This window comes from Anastrepha obliqua, chromosome 3 (genome assembly GCF_027943255.1).
Source record: "Anastrepha obliqua isolate idAnaObli1 chromosome 3, idAnaObli1_1.0, whole genome shotgun sequence".
Taxonomy (NCBI): domain Eukaryota; kingdom Metazoa; phylum Arthropoda; class Insecta; order Diptera; family Tephritidae; genus Anastrepha; species Anastrepha obliqua.
The window spans coordinates 143,110,347-143,131,255 of record NC_072894.1 but is presented as its reverse complement, the minus strand read 5'-3'; the positions used below and the strand labels follow the sequence as shown (position 1 = coordinate 143,131,255).

Below are 20,909 nucleotides of genomic sequence, written 5' to 3'. Positions count from 1 at the left end.
TGCCTCCAACCCAAAACACAATGCATAATTAATCTATGTTTATACATATGCGGGTATATACATATATATGTTATACTACGCATCTACAACGTAGTTTAGGTGATACGACATGTGTGACAACATAGTTTGACTGCAAATATAAAATTCTTCGTCCTACTCATGATTCAATAATACAAGGTTATGTGTTCAGCAACAAGACTCTGAAGGTTTTTAAGTAATTTAATGTTAAATTTCTGTAACACCGGATTTATACACGTCTCATGTCTCATTCGCGGTCACACGGGCAACATTGTTTTCGGCAACATTTTGACATTTAATACCTTAGCATCGTCTGGTTCGGATATACAGTTAGTAACATAAATAAATATACAGGAGCCTGATTTACAGAATTGTTTGACGCTAACGCTTTCCTTAATATGTAATCAAAAGCCAAGTCATATTTTCTGATGAGTGTAAGTTCAGTATCTGTGGATCCGATGACCGTGAAAAAGTTTGGAGAAAAGTTAACGCGGAATTGGATCCAAACAATATGACCGGTAACTGTGAAGCACGGAGAGGGCTCTGTGATGGTTTGGGCATGTATGGCTGCGAACTTGGTATTTATCGAAAATATTCAATATAAAGCGCTATAATTTTGTTCCTTCTTAAAATTGTGTCATTATTTGGATTAAATATGACTTTTGTATTTCATTCATGTAAATAAAACACAATTTTGTTATAACTTGTTTGAAGGAATCGATTGGAGGAAAATTGAAAACGTGTCCGGTGTATTCTTATTATACTTCTGTTACTAACTGTATCCTAGAACCCGCTTACATGTAAAGCAGAGAACGGCTGAACCGATTCGGCTGAAAATTGATGGAGAGGTAGCTTAGAACCAGGAGACGGACATAGGATACTTTTTATCCCATTGGAACGCGTTTCCGTGAAGTCACTATAAAATGTGGTAAAGCGTTTTTCAGTAAGAGCGCTTCAACTTTTTTTTTTTAATAAAACACAAACGGTTTGACTTTTTTAACTAATTTTTTTTTTATTATCGAGTTTGAACATATACATTTAAGTATGAAATTCGATTTCTTTTGCATGACCACCGCGTGCACGTTTTACGAAATCCAATCGTTGAACCCAATTTTCGACCACTCTTTTGCATAAATCGGCCGAAATTCCAGCAATTTCGCGTTCAATATTGGCTCTGAGCTCACAAATCGTCGCCGGCTTGTTACTGTAGACCAATGACATCACATAACCCCAAAGAAAATAGTCTAGGGGCGTCAAATCACACGAGCGCGGCGGCCATTCGACCGGTCCATTTCTGGAAATAATGCGCTCATCGAACTTACTCTTCAACAAATCAATTGTAGCGTGTGCTGTGTGGCTTGTGGCCCTGTCCTGTTGAAACCACATGTCGTCTAAGTCCATACCATTCAATTGCGGCCAAAAATAATCGTTTATCATGTCGCGGTATCGATTTCCGTTCACAGTAAAGTGGCGATCGTTCTCGTCAACGAAAAAATATGGGCCAATTACGCCGCCGGCATGTAAACCGCACCAAACAGTGATTTTTTCGGGATGCAACGGTGCCTCATGAATCACGTGTGGATTGCTTTCTGCCCAGTAACGCATATTTTGCTTGTTGACAAAGCCATTGAGTCAAAAGTGAGCTTCATCACTGAAGATGATTTTTTGGAAAAAATCTGGATTACAGTAGGACAACAGAACGATTATTTTCATAAAAAATTTGCACGATTTGCAATCATTGTTCAAGAGGGTAGCGTTCCATGATGAAATGTATACTAATGAAGTTTACAAATTACAAGCGAAAAATAAAAAATATTGCGTCGTTCGCCCTCCCTATCGGAAAAAAGTTGAAGTGCACCTATTGAAAAACGCTGTATAACAAAAACCCATCTGATATGGAATAACAAAACGCAAATGACAGGTAAATGTAATTTTTTTCTATGGTTAAGTAGAAAATTTGATAATATAAATTTTGTCAGAAATATATAATCACAGTAATTTGTATTCTCTTTGAATCAAAATTATCAATGCCGCGACTAAGACGATCGAATCTTTCCCGACAAAGCCGTAGTACAAGAAGGATACGAAACATTGCGAATGAAACGACTGAAGAAGCACAAGGAATTGCCCGTGAAGAGTGCCGCGTTAGTATGGCTCGACTTCGTGCTTCTCAATCAAAAGAGCAAAGTGAGGCAGCCCGTGAAACGGCTCGGTTGGCAATGCGAAATCGTCGAGCGAATAACAGAGATCAACAAGTAGATCCTTTCCGACGCACAATAAGAGAATTATCAAGTGCTGATTTGAATCGAGCAACGTTTTGATATGATTGCAACACTGATTACTGTTTGCATCCTAGCGTTTGCATTGGGCCAATGAACGTTGTTCGTGAGTATTGTGGCGCATTGAAATTTTCCTGAGAAAAGCCCGGATTGTGCTGCCTTAGTGGAAGAGTGAAATTGCCATTATTGCCAGGTGAAGAAACTACAAAGAAAGTTAGCTCGATGAATTATTACGCATATCGTTTGATGATTCGTCAAAATGCTGACAACTATTTGCTGCGGTTTCGTCGATGGTTTCAGCAGTATTGCGTCGACATGTACGTCAAAATCCAAACTTCGTTCTGAGGAATGTACATTTACGTGATGCAATTGGTACTGAAGGAAATGCAGCTAATATTGGTCGATTAACTATTCTGCCGGCGACGTACATAGGTAGTCCACGTCATATGCATGAATATGCGCAAGATGCAATGACATATGTTCGTCATTACGGTAGGCCAAATATCTTTATTACTTTTACCTGTAATTCAAAATGGATAGAAACTGTTGCCACACGCACACATTCTTATTCGGTTAGTGGAAAGAATTCAAACAGACCAAGTTGATGATACCATATGTGCCGAGATTCCCGATCACGAAGCCGATCCAGAGCTACATGATGTTGTAATTACAAATATGATTCATGCACCGTGTGGCGCCATCAATCCCCAATCACCTTGCATAGTCGACGGCAAGTGTTCCAAACGATATCTACGGAAATTAACGGCGGAGACTGTTACTGGGAACGATGGTTATCCACTGTATCGCCGTCGATCACCCGGTGATAACGGTCGAACTATCACAACAAAAGTGAAAAGAAAGGACTTCGGTGTCGACAACAGTTGGATTGTTCCATATTCGCCACTTATTTCCAAAATGTTCAAGACACATTGCAACGTTGAGTATTACAATTCAGTAAATTCCATAAAATACATTTGCAAATACATATGTCACGAAAGGCAGCGATATAGCGGTTTTTGGCATCCAATCCTCCAATACCAACGATGAAATCACGCGCTATCAAGTTGGTCGTTATGTGAACTGCAATGAAGCGATTTGGCGTATATTCGCATTCCCTATTCACGAACGTGATCCTACTGTTGTGCATTTGTGCCTCTAGAGCGGAACAAAGTTCGCCGGGTCTGTTAGTAATAAATAATTCGCTATTTTTTATTTACATATATGTATAAATTTTTGTACTTGAATAAAAAAATGTAATTAAAAATACTTCAATACATAAACAATTAACTTAAAATTAACTTTAGTATCTAGAAATGCGGGGAAAAATTGGAATTCAACTTAAAAATGTCCCATAACTATTTTAAATTATGTATACCCACTTTACTAGCAAAAATAATCCTGCATTTCCGTTCAGCGTTCGGATGTTTGTCATCGTTGACATCTTCCGTTTGATTGAAAACCAACACATAAATCAGAACTTTCTCTCACAAAAAAGAAAACAAATGAAGCAACTGTCAAAAATTGCTTTAAGATTGGAAATACGAATCAGAAGAGCAAAGCGTGTCGCCAGAACAGGAGACAAAAGCCCTTCTCTCTTCCGCGGCCTTCCTTCACCATCGAACAAAATGTTTCCCTGTGTAAATGGGCACTAATTTAGCGAAAACTTGGTGTTGCCATACACCTGAAATAAAAACGAAGTTCCTATGCAGAGATGTTCAGTGGAGGGTTGATTGTAAAACTGCAGTATTTTTTGCCGTAATTTAAAATTGAGAAATATTTTTGAAAATAAAAACACACAACTCATTGAAACTTAAAAAGAATAATAGTATCACAATGAGCGTATCACAAAAAATAATAAAGTAATTAAAAACCAAAAATTACGGTTTATAAGCCTATTGTATTGCTTCGATCCCGTCGCGGCCGGTGTAGCCGAATGGGTTTGGTGCGTGACTACCATTCGGAATTCACAGAGAGATCGTAGGTTCAAACCTCGGTGAAACACCAAAATTAAAGAAAAAAAAAATCAGTTTTCTAATAGCGGTCGTCCCTCGGCAGGCAATGGCAAACCTCCGAGTGTATTTTTGCCATGAAAAAGCTTCTCATAAAAATATCTGCCGTTCGGAGTCGGCTTAAAACTGTAGGTCCCTCCATTTGTGGAATAACATCAAGACGCACACCACAAATAGAATCTCCAATATGAGACCCCCTTATGCGGTGATCCCCGGGATCGGCCTAGCGTAGGTGGTCACGCTCGTTTGCTAAGCTGGCTGGTTCGGCTGGAAAATGGGGACGAATGTCCTTAAAACTTCCAGCTGGAATGAAGCGAGCCGCAGCAGCTGTGAGCACCTCTCAGAATGCGCGTTCGCCTACGCGCACATCAGTGGGGATGGGAAGAGCGGCGAAGGTGTCCTCGGTGAATTCCGTGAAGCCGGCCCAATTAGCTTTTTTAAAGTTAAAGTAGGACCGGTGGTTCGCGGAAACAAAGACGGCAGGTCTCTCAATCGAGACGATAATGAGCAAGTGGTCTGATGCAAATGATAGCATAGGGAGTTGTGTTGCTCCGATAGGCTCCTTACCGTGGAGGTGTGGGTTGTGGTGGCGGTTGGTAGTGCCGACCTATCAGGGGGAGTAGTAGCCGTGGAGGCATCAGACGCCTGCTGGCGAGAGCAACACGTGTGGACCACTCCGTATGTCTCTTAAGGCCTGAATAGGTCTTAAGGTGACTCCACCCGCCGCACTTGTTACACCTAACCGAGGTAGAGTTTGGGGCAGACGCCCTGAGGAGAAGCATTTAGAGCAGGATTGCTACGAGGAACTGCTCCTGTGACGTAAGGGGTGGTCTTTGTGGTCTCTTGACCAGATAGCAACATGTCGTGGTATAAATTTTTCATGTACTATGGGGAATCGTGGCGTTTCTAACGTTTATATATCTTCAGGCGCGCTGAGATGTCACCATAATTCACCATGCATATAACAATTGTTTCCTTCAGAAAATACTCCATGTACAGGGTTGGCCATATTAAACTGACCCATTGAGTAACCCTATAACATTTTACTGTAATTTGAAATCTAAGGTTTACGTCAACAAGCCAAAGACACTAGGCGCAGTTAAGGCCAATATCCGACGGGAAATAGCCGCCATATCGGCCGAGACGCTGGCCAAAACTATGGAAAACGCCGAAAAACGGGCACATTACGCTATACGAGCTAAGGGCGACCACTTGCGCGATATCATATTCAAAAAGTGATGTAAACGAATCTCCTTGAACTAAATTAAATGTTTTTCACAATGAAACACAAAAAAATGTTTCTTTTTCCATATTTTTTTAATAATCACATGGGTCAGTTTAAGATGGCCAACCCTGTACATATCCAAATACGTGCTAAGGGCGACCACTTGCGCGATATCATATTCAAAAAGTGATGTAAACGAATCTCCTTGAACTAAATTAAATGTTTTTCACAATGAAACACAAAAAAATGTTTCTTTTTCCATATTTTTTTAATAATCACATGGGTCAGTTTAAGATGGCCAACCCTGTACATATCCAAATACGTGCTAAGGGCGACCACTTGCGCGATATCATATTCAAAAAGTGATGTAAACGAATCTCCTTGAACTAAATTAAATGTTTTTCACAATGAAACACAAAAAAATGTTTCTTTTTCCATATTTTTTTAATAATCACATGGGTCAGTTTAAGATGGCCAACCCTGTACATATCCAAATACGTGCTAAGGGCGACCACTTGCGCGATATCATATTCAAAAAGTGATGTAAACGAATCTCCTTGAACTAAATTAAATGTTTTTCACAATGAAACACAAAAAAATGTTTCTTTTTCCATATTTTTTTAATAATCACATGGGTCAGTTTAATATGGCCAACCCTGTATTCGTCCAACCATACGTGAGCGGCACGTAATGATTTGTGCTTCTTGGTATCTTTACTATCGGGCGCTGCCCTACACGTGAACACGGATATATTTTTATAGTGCCATAAAATTGCCAGACCCGAAAGGATATTTCAATATTTTCACCATCCATTCCGTCTCCGTAAGCACCAATGTATTTAACAACTCTTGATTTAACTCAAAGAAGCCACCAGCTATTGTAGGTGTTTTAAATGGGCATCTAAAATCTTCACCTTTCTTCAAAGTGCCTTTAGGTAAAGTGATCAATTTGTAATGTAACCCCCAATTGAAACCACCACGCACCAAAGGACTTGCGTTCTATTCAAACGTATCGAAACTAATCAAATCCATAACCGGTATTGCTATAGTGAAGTAATGAGCTGTTCTAGTGATATCACCTTATATAGATACGCCTTGGTGTTCAGTGACAACTGAAATTTGACGCTCCTTAAGCCCAAAGTCGAGTTGCCTTAACCGTAACACCATAAGTTTGCTCCTCGACCCAACATATCAGCAACACTAATCGATTAGAGGTGTCATGCCATAATTCTGTAGTCATAACCATAACCACAGAAACCAATTGAATAATTGATGACATAAATATCGTTATGGTTAAGGATATGGCGTTATGGTACGGCACCTCTACTTTGAGGTATAAATATCGGTATGGTTAAGGATATGGCGTCATGGTATGGCACTTCTACTTTGAGCTTGATCGTCTTGCAGTCCAGTGGCATGGTGTTATTTATTTATTTATTTAGTTTTTACGGTCTTAAAACCTAACTTATACATGTACATATATGCTTACAAGCTAAGTAGTACAATAATAATATTCCTACATATATGTGTACAATAAAACAAATTATAGTTTACAGTTATCAAGTTTTTACAGCGTAATTCATAGTTTAACATAGTTAATGAAATACATATTTCTACTGCTTGAAATTGAAGGGTCTAGTTTCTATCTAATCGGCAACGTTTTACAGTGACTAAAAAGCAGCCTCTTGAAAGTGCTAATGTTAACAGAATTTTTTATTTGAGTTGGTAGCTCGTTAAAACATTTTAATCCTTTATAGAAAATATTTTTCTTATCAACTTCTGTTCTAAACAGTGGTAGTCTAAAACTATTACTTTCCCTGAGTACATATGAATGGGCTTCGTTTATGTATCTAAGATTATCGCTCAGATAATACGGTAACTTGCCGTGGTTTATATTAAAAACAAACTTCATAGCGTGATAAAATATTTGCTGTTTCACGCTCAGTCAGTTCAAGTATCTGATCATTTCTTGTATGGGGATATCATAACGTTTATTCAAAATGAATCGCAAAGCTCTGTTTTACATTTTTGGAGTTTCTCAACTTGTGCGCCGCAAACCATGAAAAAAAATTGTTGGACAGTATATAAAATGCGGTTGAACTATTGATCTATAAACCAAACTTTTATATCTCTTTCCTATGTACTTGCATGATCTTTTCATGAGCCCGATTTTTTTCGCAATCTTATTAACTGTATATGCTCTTCAAATTTTAACTTATTATCTATATAAATTCCAAGATATTTAACTACTTTTACTTCTTTAATTCTCTCATTTTTAATTTGTAAGCTGTGGTCCCCGAAGCTAGCACTTATTGCTCTAGAAAGAATTATAAACTTTGTTTTTGTCACATTTAGTTTAAGTTTATTTACGTGCAACCAATTGTACAGGGTGGGGCAAACTCGATTCCCTAATGTAAACTGGCCATAATTTTTGACGTAGACGTAAATGCGGCTTAAAGTATGACATTTTAAAAAGTAGACGTCAGTAGAATTCTAACCATGTCGCAGTATACACCTGTCGAACGTTCTGAAATCGTCGAACTTTACATTAAGAATCAGAACTCAATTATTCTGACTCAACGCGCGTTTCGTGCAAAATTTCCTCGGAAAAAGCACCTGATCCTAAGACAATTCGTGCATTATATGCTAAATTTAAATCTACTGGTATTCTCAGTAATGTGCCACGTCCAATTATACACCGCAGAGCTAGATCAAACATCAATATCACCATTGCACAGGAGCTTTTACAGGAAAATCCAAATCTTTCGACCGAACGCGGTGCTCAGGCTTTGGGCATCAGTAAAAGGTCAATACGACGTATTTTACGGATCGATTTGAAATTGTTTCCGTACAAGATTCAAACTGTCCAACAATTGAATCCACAAGACTACCCTAGACGATTGCAATACGGCAAAACAATGGGAAATGTTTCCAAGTCGATTAGTGTCAAAAAAAGGTGATTTTGACTGGCCGCCGCGTTCACCTGACTTAACTGCTCCCGACTTTTTTCTGTGGGGATATTTGAAGGGAAAGGTTTATACTAACCAGCCGAAGACGCTTACAGTTTTAAAAGAAAATATTCGACAAGAAATTGCAGCCATAGGACCAGATACATTAAAAAAAGTCATGGAAAATGCAAAAAAACGAGCTCAACTTTGCGTTAAAGAAAAAGGCTAACATTTGCGTGACATCATATTTCACACATAGTGTAATCGAATTCTATCGATTAACATTAGTTAACAAAACCGATTAAACTTAAATCTGTTGTATATTTTTCACATAATATGAAAAAAAAAAATAGTGAATGGAGTTTGCCCCTCACTGTATAAGGAGCCAAGATCTTTTTGCATTTTTGTTACTGCTCTAGGCAGATTTCTATCGCTGACTGTTAAGAGAGTATCGTCAGCGAATAGATTTATTTTGCAATATTTTCATGCTTTATTATATCATTAATATAAACATTGAAGAGTATGGGAACTGGACCGATCCCTGTGGTAAGCCATTTTCGACTCCTACCTTTCTTGACATAGATGAGGTTATAACCGTTTGTTGCTTCCGATCTGACAACATAGAGTATTAGTTGGTTTTTAACCTCCGTTTCTAATATTTTTTTCCAAATTAGGAAGAGTGTTTATAGATCTAAGTTCCTCGGCTTTAATAGTATTTTTCACCTTCTTTACTGGTACTATGGTGCTAGTTTTCCAGTACATAGGTACTGTTCTTGACTTAAGACATCTCGCAATTATTTCTGTATATTTTCCCATTGATAAGCACCTCTTTAATTTTTCTTAAATTTCTTTGTTATCTATATTATTAACAACATTTTTTAAATATTTCCACATTATATGACTACCATATCTATTTGTTTCAACCTTGTGTTCCATATACTGAATTTTTTTAACTTCCTTCTCCTTCAATCTTCTGTTATAATGGCTTTTTGATACAACGTAAACTTTTTTTATTAGTTTCGACTAATACTCTGTCATACCATTTATTCCTAATTTGAATGTTACTTTGCTATCTAGTAGTTAACTGTTTCATTATGGGCATCAGACAACTGCTAATCTGTTGTGCATAACATCAGTGGTAGATCTATGCAGGTCAGCGAAGTTGCACTGTCTCAGGGAATTTAAAAGGTTTTCAGGGCTGTATCCCTCCCAGGAAGTTAACTCTGACACTCAGTAATTGGGCCTTGTTCTTTCATGTTGCACTGGAACAATATAGTTTCGTGGTCTGATATTCTTTGTTCCTTTGCTTTTTCACATACTACCTCATGCGTATTTGAGATATAGTAAGTCGATCAATGTTTCAGTGTGTTCAGTAACCCGTGTATTACAATTTATTAGATGCTTCATTGCTTGTTGAGCGAAAATCTCTTCAAGTCGCTTACTATATGTCGAAACAATATTAATAGTATTTACCAAGTTGTCGCATATTTCCTACAAAATGGTCTCCATATAAGTAAGAAAATTAGCATCACTTGCACTATATGTATATATATATATATACATATATTCATATAATTGCCGGTACACCCTTTTTGGGTGTTTGGCCGAGCTCCTCCTCCTATTTGTGGCGTGCGTCTTGATGTTGTTCCACAAATGGAGGGACCTACAGTTTTAAGCCGACTCCGAACGGCAAATATATTTTTATGGTGAACTTTTTCGCGAGGCGACCGGTGTTAGAAAAATGTTTTCCTTAATTTTGGTGTTTCACCGAGCTTCGAACCTACGTTCCCTCTGTGAATTCCGAATGGTAATCACGCATCCACCCATTCGCCTACGGCGGCCGCCGTACTTGCACTAGGTGAGTGATATATCACCCCGATCTTCCATTTGGTTTTGCAATTTTTCAACTGAATAACTAAGCACCACCATATTGTTTTAAAGTCTAGTGTGTTTTGCATGGTAATTATTACTCCGCCTGTATGTCTACTGTATGAATCGCACCTTACTATTGTAATTGATACATTTGGAACTTTAATTCTGAATTGTTTACTTCATCTGTTATACATGTTTCAGAATATAGAACTGTACCCGGGTCAACAGTCTCAATAAGCCTTTCGAGTTCAGCTTTATTATCTATAATACTATTTATATTAAGATATACGCACTTTAAATAATTGTGTTGTCCTCTGTTCGATTTTAGTTGCTGACATCCTACCCTTTGCTTTTCAAGTTTAAGTCGTCTAATGTAGACCGGACACTCCCGACTAAATGCAATGTGTTCGGTGTCAAGATTCAGCCCTAAATATTTGTTGACATCACAACAGTAACAACAAATTTGTTTTGGATTACTCTCAGTGCAGTTCTCTGATTTGTGTTCCCCCATACATTTATACATTTGCTGCACCTTAATTTTTTGCTGCAGTTGTTAGAACCATGGTTGAAACCCAAACACTTGCAGCACCTTTTTACTGTTTGCCCATCATAGATGGGACAGCGGTCCCAACCAATATTTAGTTTTTAGCCTCTATGACCTGTAAAAAAAATTTTTGTTCGATTTCAATTATCGCATTGAATGTCTCCTTATTGGTTTTCGACCTAAAAATTGTTTATGCATTTTAAGTTTGCAACATTTAGGTCCAGTAGTTGTGGATTTGTTTTGTCCTGGATCTCGTCAAAGTAATTGAAGAGGTGCCTCCTGACATGCCTGGGAGCCGGCTCTGGTTCAAGCAGGTGGCTACATGGGTGCAACCTGCGGTAGCTCCCTAGTACAATATATAGAAACTGTTTGCTGATCAGTTTGTTGTGCTTCTTCACATGGAGCATTTGTGCCGCAGTATGTAGGTGTTGTAGAGGCGACATCAGGGGCATCCCGTCGCTGTCCAAATAGCAGTGTCTTAACATGTCCGAAGCTTTATTTACTGCATATGAATAGATCCAGGCGACAAGACAGGTGCAGCGTAATTAAGAACCGGACGGCAAATTTCTTTAAATGTCGCCAACAACATTTCTTTGTCTTTGCCCCAAGTATTGTCGGCTAGCGATTTGAGGACCTTGTTACGGTTTTGGGCTTTAGTAGCAATTGCTCTTGAGTGCGCAGAGAAGGAGAGCAAATTTAGATTTTTTTAGTCAAACTTGTATCTGTACTCAAGAGATAAATAAAGGGACTTAAATATAGGGGAAACTCTACAGAGAAAAAACACTTTTATTGCTCAAAAGAGGGACTTCGAGATAGTTCAAGGTGATAACACATCACGAATGTCATTTTAGCTGTCAAAGTCATTACATTCCATACAAACAAAAATTTCGAATACAAGTGAAATGTATTTAATTTTCAAAATATTCAAATCACTGTATTACAAACTAAGCGAAATATAAAACTAGTACTCACTCAGTATCGCTTTCACTATGGATCTCTTCGATTTAATTAAGAACATTTCATCGTCATCCTTAGTCATATAAAAATAACATTTGTTTTACATGCAATTAAGCGTGTATAAGCTGCAGCAAATTGCCATGTTTAGATAATAATCTGCAACATCAATTGAAGTAGAATTAAAGCTGCGAGCGACGACTTGCAGCAAGGGATGGGTAAAGGTATAAGGCAACGGCACACAAATCAGTTTCACTGCATAAGTTGAAATGAGATTTTAGAAAAATACTTTTAAACTAATTAATCCGAACTTTCTATCTTTATGTGATATTTTCTCTAGAACCATATATCTTATATGAGATGAGGCCCAGTAGTTTTAGCGACATAACAAGTGGCTTCGAAAAATCGTTTTTACCTGCAGAGCCTCGAATAGCTTCCGGCGTCACCTCCAAAAATAAATGAAAATGATCAAAAACAACACCTGCAATCACAGTTAAAATTTTTTCTAATTTCACTAAATAATTATAATATTTACTTAATACCTTTATCCAAGCATAGACCTTCGGTGCAAGCTACCGAGATTCCGGAAGATTGCTTCGATATATATATGCCTGCAATTGTAATTGAAATTAAAAACAAATTCATTATAAATACAATAACATTTAGAAAACAAACTGCTGACGATTGAGGAAAAAGGAAATGACACAAACGAATAAGTGTTTCCAACGAATTTTTAGTATGATCAAGTTTATGTTTTACTAATATAATATATTAACTGCAAACTTGAGCAACATTGTTCATGAATTAAGAAGTCGATTTTTTATATGGGCGCGGGAAAGCTTATTGAATACAGAACCTTGTAATATTGAATCATTGGGCGCAATCTTGTTTCTATTATTCTTGATTATAGGTAGACGGAGGGCTATTGGCATTCTCCAAGGGCATGCCAACGTTAAATTTGTTATAGTCTGTAAATATACATGGAATATTTTATTTTGGAACTCAACTCTTCAGTTATAAATCTATTAGACACATTTGTTCAGAAATGCTTTTATGTACCTTCTTTACTCTATATTTTTAGATATAAAAAATTATTTAACGAATCAAAAATCTATTTTCAGATAAATGTAGAAAAATATGAAGACGATCAATTGCTTTCTACCATTCGCAGGAACCGGAATTACACTTTTGAAGATGAGGTAAATAAAGCTTTCGTGTTCGGATTATGCTTTTCATTCATTGAAGTTTCGTTGATTTATAAGTATTATAAGCAACTTCTTTATTCTTGATATACAACGATTTTGTATTGAAATCCAATCGCATCGCATCAATTTCCATGGCATGCTTGCATTGGAATTTATTGCACAATTGCGACAAAATATGTTGGATCGACGCGTTTTGATCCCTATAATCATAACCCGGAAGGTTAATATTTATTGTTAACCGTTATAAAGTTATTAACAAAATTGAAAGATCTTTTTACTGCTGAAGATGATCTTGGATGGACTATGAAAATGTTTTTGACCGCGCTACGATGTTACTTAAGGTTATGGTAGGGTTGGCCTGGTTGGCATTAAGCCACGCATAGACCTTTTGGTTCCTAACGATACCAGATGGAGACCGACTTCTCTGAATACTGAAAGTACAGGGTGAACGATATGACGTGTTACCTATTCAAAACACCATAACTTTTTTGTGTGAAATTAGTTTTTATTGATTTCAAAGACAAAATTGTTCAAAAATGATTACAATTTTATCATACAGTTTGTCAAGAATATCTTTGCATAGTAAAGAAAAATTTATACACAGATTCCATTACTGTACATGTCTACGACTATTAGGCGCCAACAGTTATTAAATAAACACACACACATTAAAAAAAAAAAATACGTGTCTAACGGTTAGACGCGATAGAAGTGAAACCTTCCGTAAAACAAACTGAGAGAGAATAGACGAAAGCAGCATTAGGAGCGGGATAATTATAGGTTCATTATAATATTGCTATAAAGTTCATATTTTATTTTCTTCATTTTATTATTATTCATCCTCAATGTTTTCAATTTCAACAAATGATACGAGTGGCTTATGATAGATAAAATATGATACAAATGCTTTGGTTTCGATGTTGTCAAAAAAAATACCCAAACGGACCGAAGAAACAGACTTACAAATTTCTTCCATTTTCGTCTACTTGTATTCATATAAAAATTTATGTCTCTTCCCACCAAAGCTAAATGTATATTTCTTCTTGTATTTATTCAAGGCCGAAATCCCGGCGGTACTGCAATACCGGGCCAACCCGTGGCAGAGGTGGAGCAAGCTCCTAAAACACTCCGCCCATTTGATCACTTTGATCTTAGCCATAAGGCCGAGAAGCGATAACCATACACAACCAACAAACTACCTTGTCATTACATTTTCTAATAAACCTTTTGAGAATTACAAGCTCACAAAAATTAATGTACGAAATATTTAAACCGATTCACTTAAACACGGCGAGCTGTTTGATTTCATGTTCGTGCCTGTGTATGTGCATTTGTGCGTTCATATCGCCACAGTTCATGACTACCAGCCTTGGCTGAGCACAGTAAGAAAATGTATTCGAGCGTATATATGTATGTATGTACGTTAGTGTGTTTGTACGATTGTGCTCTGCGCTCAGCTTTGTGTCGATTTTACTGTGCGCTGCGCAGGTTGGGGTATTCTTGCAGAATTTAAAGATGATTCACACACTGTCGACCGACTGGGTACAGTTGTCACAAGTGATGATATGTATAATTTTTATATGAAAAATCAAGGCGAATCTTTTGAAGGTGGTAGCAATAACACAGCTGATTTGTTATTTTTTTCTTCCGCCGTGTACATTTGGATGTCAACACAAAATTGAATTACGAAACGTTTTACTTAGCTTAGTGTATGAATTCACCTTGGAAAATATTCAATTTTTTTCTATAATCAATTTTAATAAAAAAAACTGTTTTCAATAAATAATCAGAAATGTCCTACAATGCAAATTTCACTTCAAAAAAAATTCTATTTTCGTCTACTTGTATTCATATAAAAATTTATGTCTCTTCCCACCAAAGATAAATGTATTAGTATATTTCTTCTTGTATTTATTCAAGGCCGAAATCCCGGCGGTACTGCAATACCGGGTCAACCCGTGGCAGAGGTGGAGCAAGCCCCTAAAACACTCCGCCCATTTCCAAAAATCAGTTTAACATTTGTTGTCCTCCGACAGAGGATCTATCAGATGTTAAGCTGATAAGAACAGATACCACACTACCTACTTCAATAGATTTTCTAATAAACCTTTTGAGAATTACACGCTCACAAAAATTAATGTACGAAATATTTATACCGATTCACTTAAACTGACTTTCAGTATCTAAACCAGTGCTGTCCATCCCATACATCAATTGATGACACGCATTCTTACTCTCCATCGTTCAGTCGTTAGCAAACCAGCAACGAATAAACACCACGTTTGTCTGCGGCGCTTAATGTATGCAATACAATGCCCTGTGAGAACTTTTTTATGCTAGAAAATGCCTTTGGCGACTTGCAATGCCTTTTATGTTATAAGTCGTTCAAAGGAAGCTATAGATGTAATATCAAAAGGCATTTCGATTCCTCCCACAAAAATTTTCTACTCCAATCCAATATTTATTTATTTTGGTTTAAATTTCCCACTGGGCTGCTCCCGTTCTCACTTATACACTCACATTTTTCATTTTGGACAGCACTGATCTAAACCAAAAAACTGTTTTCAATAAATAATCAGAAATGTCCTACAATGCAAATTTCAAAAAAAAAAAAAAAATTCCATTTCCATCTACATGTATTCATATAAAAATTTATGGCTCTTCCCACCAAAGCTAAATGTATTAGTATATTTCTTCTTGTATTTATTCAAGGCCGAAATCCCGGCGGTACTGCAATACCGGGTCAACCCGTGGCAGAGGCGGAGCAAGCCCCTAAAACACTCCGCCCATTTCCAAAAATCAGTTTAACATTTGTTGTCCTCCGACGGAGGATCTATCAGATGTTAAGCTGATAAGAACAGATACCACACTACCTACTTCAATAGATTTTCTAATAAACCTTTTGAGAATTACACGCTCACAAAAATTATTTATATCAACATATAATATAACGCTTCGTAACTAAATAACTTTTAGGCCAGCGACGACAGCATGGCGCGGTAGCCGAGCGACTAGCAATGTGAGCTTCCGATCCAAAATCCTTGGTTCGAATCACAAGAAAAAATAAAAGTTATTTTTATTTAGTTCGTCGCTACGTTTATATCAACATATAATATAAAGCTTCGTAGCCAAGAGGGTCGCTTTTTCGTTTCACTTTTCCTCAAATCACTCCCAACGATTCTAAAGAAGTTTTCACTTCAAAAATACGTGTCTAACGGTTAGACGCGATAGAAGTGAAACCTTCCGTAAAACAAACTGAGAGAGAATAGACGAAAGCAGCATTAGGAGCGGGATAATTATAGGTTCATTATAATATTGCTATAAAGTTCATATTTTATTTTCTTCATTTTATTATTATTCATCCTCAATGTTTTCAATTTCAACAAATGATACGAGTGGCTTATGATAGATAAAATATGATACAAATGCTTTGGTTTCGATGTTGTCAAAAAAAAATACCCAAACGGACCGAAGAAACAGACTTACAAATTTCTTCCATTTTCGTCTACTTGTATTCATATAAAAATTTATGTCTCTTCCCACCAAAGCTAAATGTATATTTCTTCTTGTATTTATTCAAGGCCGAAATCCCGGCGGTACTGCAATACCGGGCCAACCCGTGGCAGAGGTGGAGCAAGCTCCTAAAACACTCCGCCCATTTGATCACTTTGATCTTAGCCATAAGGCCGAGAAGCGATAACCATACACAACCAACAAACTACCTTGTCATTACATTTTCTAATAAACCTTTTGAGAATTACAAGCTCACAAAAATTAATGTACGAAATATTTAAACCGATTCACTTAAACACGGCGAGCTGTTTGATTTCATGTTCGTGCCTGTGTATGTGCATTTGTGCGTTCATATCGCCACAGTTCATGACTACCAGCCTTGGCTGAGCACAGTAAGAAAATGTATTCGAGCGTATATATGTATGTATGTACGTTAGTGTGTTTGTACGATTGTGCTCTGCGCTCAGCTTTGTGTCGATTTTACTGTGCGCTGCGCAGGTTGGGGTATTCTTGCAGAATTTAAAGATGATTCACACACTGTCGACCGACTGGGTACAGTTGTCACAAGTGATGATATGTATAATTTTTATATGAAAAATCAAGGCGAATCTTTTGAAGGTGGTAGCAATAACACAGCTGATTTGTTATTTTTTTCTTCCGCCGTGTACATTTGGATGTCAACACAAAATTGAATTACGAAACGTTTTACTTAGCTTAGTGTATGAATTCACCTTGGAAAATATTCAATTTTTTTCTATAATCAATTTTAATAAAAAAAACTGTTTTCAATAAATAATCAGAAATGTCCTACAATGCAAATTTCACTTCAAAAAAAATTCTATTTTCGTCTACTTGTATTCATATAAAAATTTATGTCTCTTCCCACCAAAGTTAAATGTATTAGTATATTTCTTCTTGTATTTATTCAAGGCCGAAATCCCGGCGGTACTGCAATACCGGGTCAACCCGTGGCAGAGGTGGAGCAAGCCCCTAAAACACTCCGCCCATTTCCAAAAATCAGTTTAACATTTGTTGTCCTCCGACAGAGGATCTATCAGATGTTAAGCTGATAAGAACAGATACCACACTACCTACTTCAATAGATTTTCTAATAAACCTTTTGAGAATTACACGCTCACAAAAATTAATGTACGAAATATTTATACCGATTCACTTAAACTGACTTTCAGTATCTAAACCAGTGCTGTCCATCCCATACATCAATTGATGACACGCATTCTTACTCTCCATCGTTCAGTCGTTAGCAAACCAGCAACGAATAAACACCACGTTTGTCTGCGGCGCTTAATGTATGCAATACAATGCCCTGTGAGAACTTTTTTATGCTAGAAAATGCCTTTGGCGACTTGCAATGCCTTTTATGTTATAAGTCGTTCAAAGGAAGCTATAGATGTAATATCAAAAGGCATTTCGATTCCTCCCACAAAAATTTTCTACTCCAATCCAATATTTATTTATTTTGGTTTAAATTTCCCACTGGGCTGCTCCCGTTCTCACTTATACACTCACATTTTTCATTTTGGACAGCACTGATCTAAACCAAAAAACTGTTTTCAATAAATAATCAGAAATGTCCTACAATGCAAATTTCAAAAAAAAAAAAAATTCCATTTCCATCTACATGTATTCATATAAAAATTTATGGCTCTTCCCACCAAAGCTAAATGTATTAGTATATTTCTTCTTGTATTTATTCAAGGCCGAAATCCCGGCGGTACTGCAATACCGGGTCAACCCGTGGCAGAGGCGGAGCAAGCCCCTAAAACACTCCGCCCATTTCCAAAAATCAGTTTAACATTTGTTGTCCTCCGACGGAGGATCTATCAGATGTTAAGCTGATAAGAACAGATACCACACTACCTACTTCAATAGATTTTCTAATAAACCTTTTGAGAATTACACGCTCACAAAAATTAATGTACGAAATATTTATACCGATTCACTTAAACTGACTTTCAGTATCTAAACCAGTGCTGTCCATCCCATACATCAATTGATGACACGCATTCTTACTCTCCATCGTTCAGTCGTTAGCAAACCAGCAACGAATAAACACCACGTTTGTCTGCGGCGCTTAATGTATGCAATACAATGCCCTGTGAGAACTTTTTTATGCTAGAAAATGCCTTTGGCGACTTGCAATGCCTTTTATGTTATAAGTCGTTCAAAGGAAGCTATAGATGTAATATCAAAAGGCATTTCGATTCCTCCCACAAAAATTTTCTACTCCAATCCAATATTTATTTATTTTGGTTTAAATTTCCCACTGGGCTGCTCCCGTTCTCACTTATACACTCACATTTTTCATTTTGGACAGCACTGATCTAAACCAAAAAACTGTTTTCAATAAATAATCAGAAATGTCCTACAATGCAAATTTCAAAAAAAAAAAAAAATTCCATTTCCATCTACATGTATTCATATAAAAATTTATGGCTCTTCCCACCAAAGCTAAATGTATTAGTATATTTCTTCTTGTATTTATTCAAGGCCGAAATCCCGGCGGTACTGCAATACCGGGTCAACCCGTGGCAGAGGCGGAGCAAGCCCCTAAAACACTCCGCCCATTTCCAAAAATCAGTTTAACATTTGTTGTCCTCCGACGGAGGATCTATCAGATGTTAAGCTGATAAGAACAGATACCACACTACCTACTTCAATAGATTTTCTAATAAACCTTTTGAGAATTACACGCTCACAAAAATTATTTATATCAACATATAATATAACGCTTCGTAACTAAATAACTTTTAGGCCAGCGACGACAGCATGGCGCGGTAGCCGAGCGACTAGCAATGTGAGCTTCCGATCCAAAATCCTTGGTTCGAATCACAAGAAAAAATAAAAGTTATTTTTATTTAGTTCGTCGCTACGTTTATATCAACATATAATATAAAGCTTCGTAGCCAAGAGGGTCGCTTTTTCGTTTCACTTTTCCTCAAATCACTCCCAACGATTCTAAAGAAGTTTTCACTTCAAAAACAACAACAAAAAAAGATGTTTACCCTATTTAAAAAGTGTCAACAAAATCTTTGCATAACTGATGAAACAACAAAAAATGCAGTTATTTTCCGCGAATTTCATTAATTTGAGTTTTTTGTTGCAAATGGTATGGAATGTGAAAGGGGTAAGAAATTATTTAGTTATAAAGTGATTGTCTTCAGTGCTTCAAGTGATCTCAGATTTGAATAAAAAAAATGCCAGGAAAACGAGTTTCAAAAAATATTATTCAATTAGTGATTTCATCACTACAAATCAGCCAGAGAAATCGCCGATATGTTCTCCCTCAAAATTAGAACTGTATATACCATAATATAATAAACCGTGCTGAAAATGAAGAACGTAAAATTATTAAAACTATTTATAATAGCCCGCAAAGCAGTACAAGAGAATTAGCTCTTCAAGTGGAAAAAGACTACGGGTTAAGAGTTTCTCATGAAACTTTTCGAAAAGTGTTGCAAAAACACAAATATTCTTCAAGAGTGGTTAAGAAAAAAACCCTGACATCAGCACAAAACGTTGATAAAAGATTGCGATTTGCCACCGAGCACATATCACTTCCCACAGAGTACTGCGATGACGTTATTTTCTCAGATGAGACGAAAATGATGCTCTAGTACCATGATGAACCCCAGAAAGTTTGGCGTAAGCCTGACACAGCACTACAAAAAAAATATTATCCCTACCGTAAAGTTTGGAAAACTGTCAGTAATGGTTTGGGGTTGTATATCAACAATGGGAGTGGGTGAAATCCAAATTTTGAACGAAATAATGACCAAGGAAGTAGATCTTGTATTTTAAAAAACGAATTGACTTCCAGTATTAGAAAATTCGGCTTTGTTGACCCGGTAAATTCGAACAAATTTAAATACAAATACTATCAAGATAATGATCCCATACATAAATCTTATTTATGCAGGTCCTGGTTACTCTGCAACTGCACCAAAGTTATTGATACTCTCGCCGAAAGTCCCGTCATTAACCCAATTAAAAATTTGTGGGTTAATTTAAAAATAAAAGTAGGAAAAAGATCACCAACTAATAAAACTGAATTAATAAGATTCATCAGAGAAGAGTGGGGAAAAATACCATTGGAATATGATATTCCGAAACTAATTAAATCAACTAAATAATTTCTTACACTTTCACATTCCATACCACTTGAAAAAAAAACCCAAAATGAATGAAATTCGCGGAAAATATTATAACTGCATTTTTTGTTGTTTTCATCAGTTATGCAAAGATTTCTTTAATACTTTTTAAATAGAGTAAACATCTTTTTTTTTGGCGGCCGCCGTAGCCGAATGGCTTGGTGCGTGACT

General features: G+C 36.8%; 3 protein-coding genes, 1 long non-coding RNA gene and 7 pseudogenes across 5 annotated transcripts in view; 2 read left to right on the top strand and 9 right to left on the bottom strand.

The window, feature by feature from the left end:
* Positions 1 to 11,953, bottom strand: part of LOC129241733 (limbic system-associated membrane protein) — a 92,149-nt gene extending 80,196 nt beyond the window's left edge. The window contains exon 1 of the mRNA XM_054878221.1: positions 11,867 to 11,953. The gene's annotated coding sequence lies outside the window, so the exon portion shown is untranslated. The remainder of the gene's footprint in view (positions 1 to 11,866) is intronic.
* Positions 1 to 20,909, top strand: part of LOC129241734 (acireductone dioxygenase) — a 54,544-nt gene that overhangs the window by 262 nt on the left and 33,373 nt on the right. For both annotated transcript variants that reach the window (XM_054878227.1, XM_054878226.1), the window contains exon 2: positions 12,970 to 13,047. In XM_054878227.1, the coding sequence (XP_054734202.1) occupies positions 12,970 to 13,047 (78 nt within the window). The remainder of the gene's footprint in view (positions 1 to 12,969; positions 13,048 to 20,909) is intronic.
* On the top strand, positions 2 to 3,563 carry LOC129241736 (uncharacterized). The gene is made up of 2 exons (XR_008582156.1): positions 2 to 1,939; positions 2,060 to 3,563. It is a non-coding gene; the product is annotated as an uncharacterized LOC129241736 (long non-coding RNA).
* LOC129241735 (uncharacterized) lies at positions 11,951 to 12,524 on the bottom strand. The gene is made up of 3 exons (XM_054878228.1): positions 12,391 to 12,524; positions 12,264 to 12,329; positions 11,951 to 12,103 (listed from the first exon to the last, which is right to left on the bottom strand). The coding sequence occupies exons 1-3, from the start codon at positions 12,491 to 12,493 to the stop codon at positions 11,952 to 11,954; spliced, it is 321 nt and encodes a 106-aa protein (XP_054734203.1). The 5' UTR covers positions 12,494 to 12,524; the 3' UTR covers position 11,951.
* On the bottom strand, positions 14,103 to 14,228 carry LOC129243279 (U2 spliceosomal RNA; annotated as a pseudogene).
* LOC129243331 (U2 spliceosomal RNA) lies at positions 14,965 to 15,150 on the bottom strand (annotated as a pseudogene).
* LOC129243323 (U2 spliceosomal RNA) lies at positions 15,757 to 15,942 on the bottom strand (annotated as a pseudogene).
* Positions 16,626 to 16,751, bottom strand: LOC129243280 (U2 spliceosomal RNA; annotated as a pseudogene).
* Positions 17,488 to 17,673, bottom strand: LOC129243330 (U2 spliceosomal RNA; annotated as a pseudogene).
* On the bottom strand, positions 18,278 to 18,463 carry LOC129243322 (U2 spliceosomal RNA; annotated as a pseudogene).
* Positions 19,069 to 19,254, bottom strand: LOC129243321 (U2 spliceosomal RNA; annotated as a pseudogene).

Coding starts and splice junctions, on each gene's coding strand:
- LOC129241735 (XM_054878228.1), bottom strand. CDS start 12,493: ATGAATTTGTTTTTAATTTCAATTACAATTGCAGGCATATATATATCG. Junction 12,330..12,390: donor AGGTCTATGCTTGGATAAAG/GTATTAAGTAAA, acceptor CTGTGATTGCAG/GTGTTGTTTTTGATCATTTT. Junction 12,104..12,263: donor AGCTATTCGAGGCTCTGCAG/GTAAAAACGATT, acceptor CAACTTATGCAG/TGAAACTGATTTGTGTGCCG.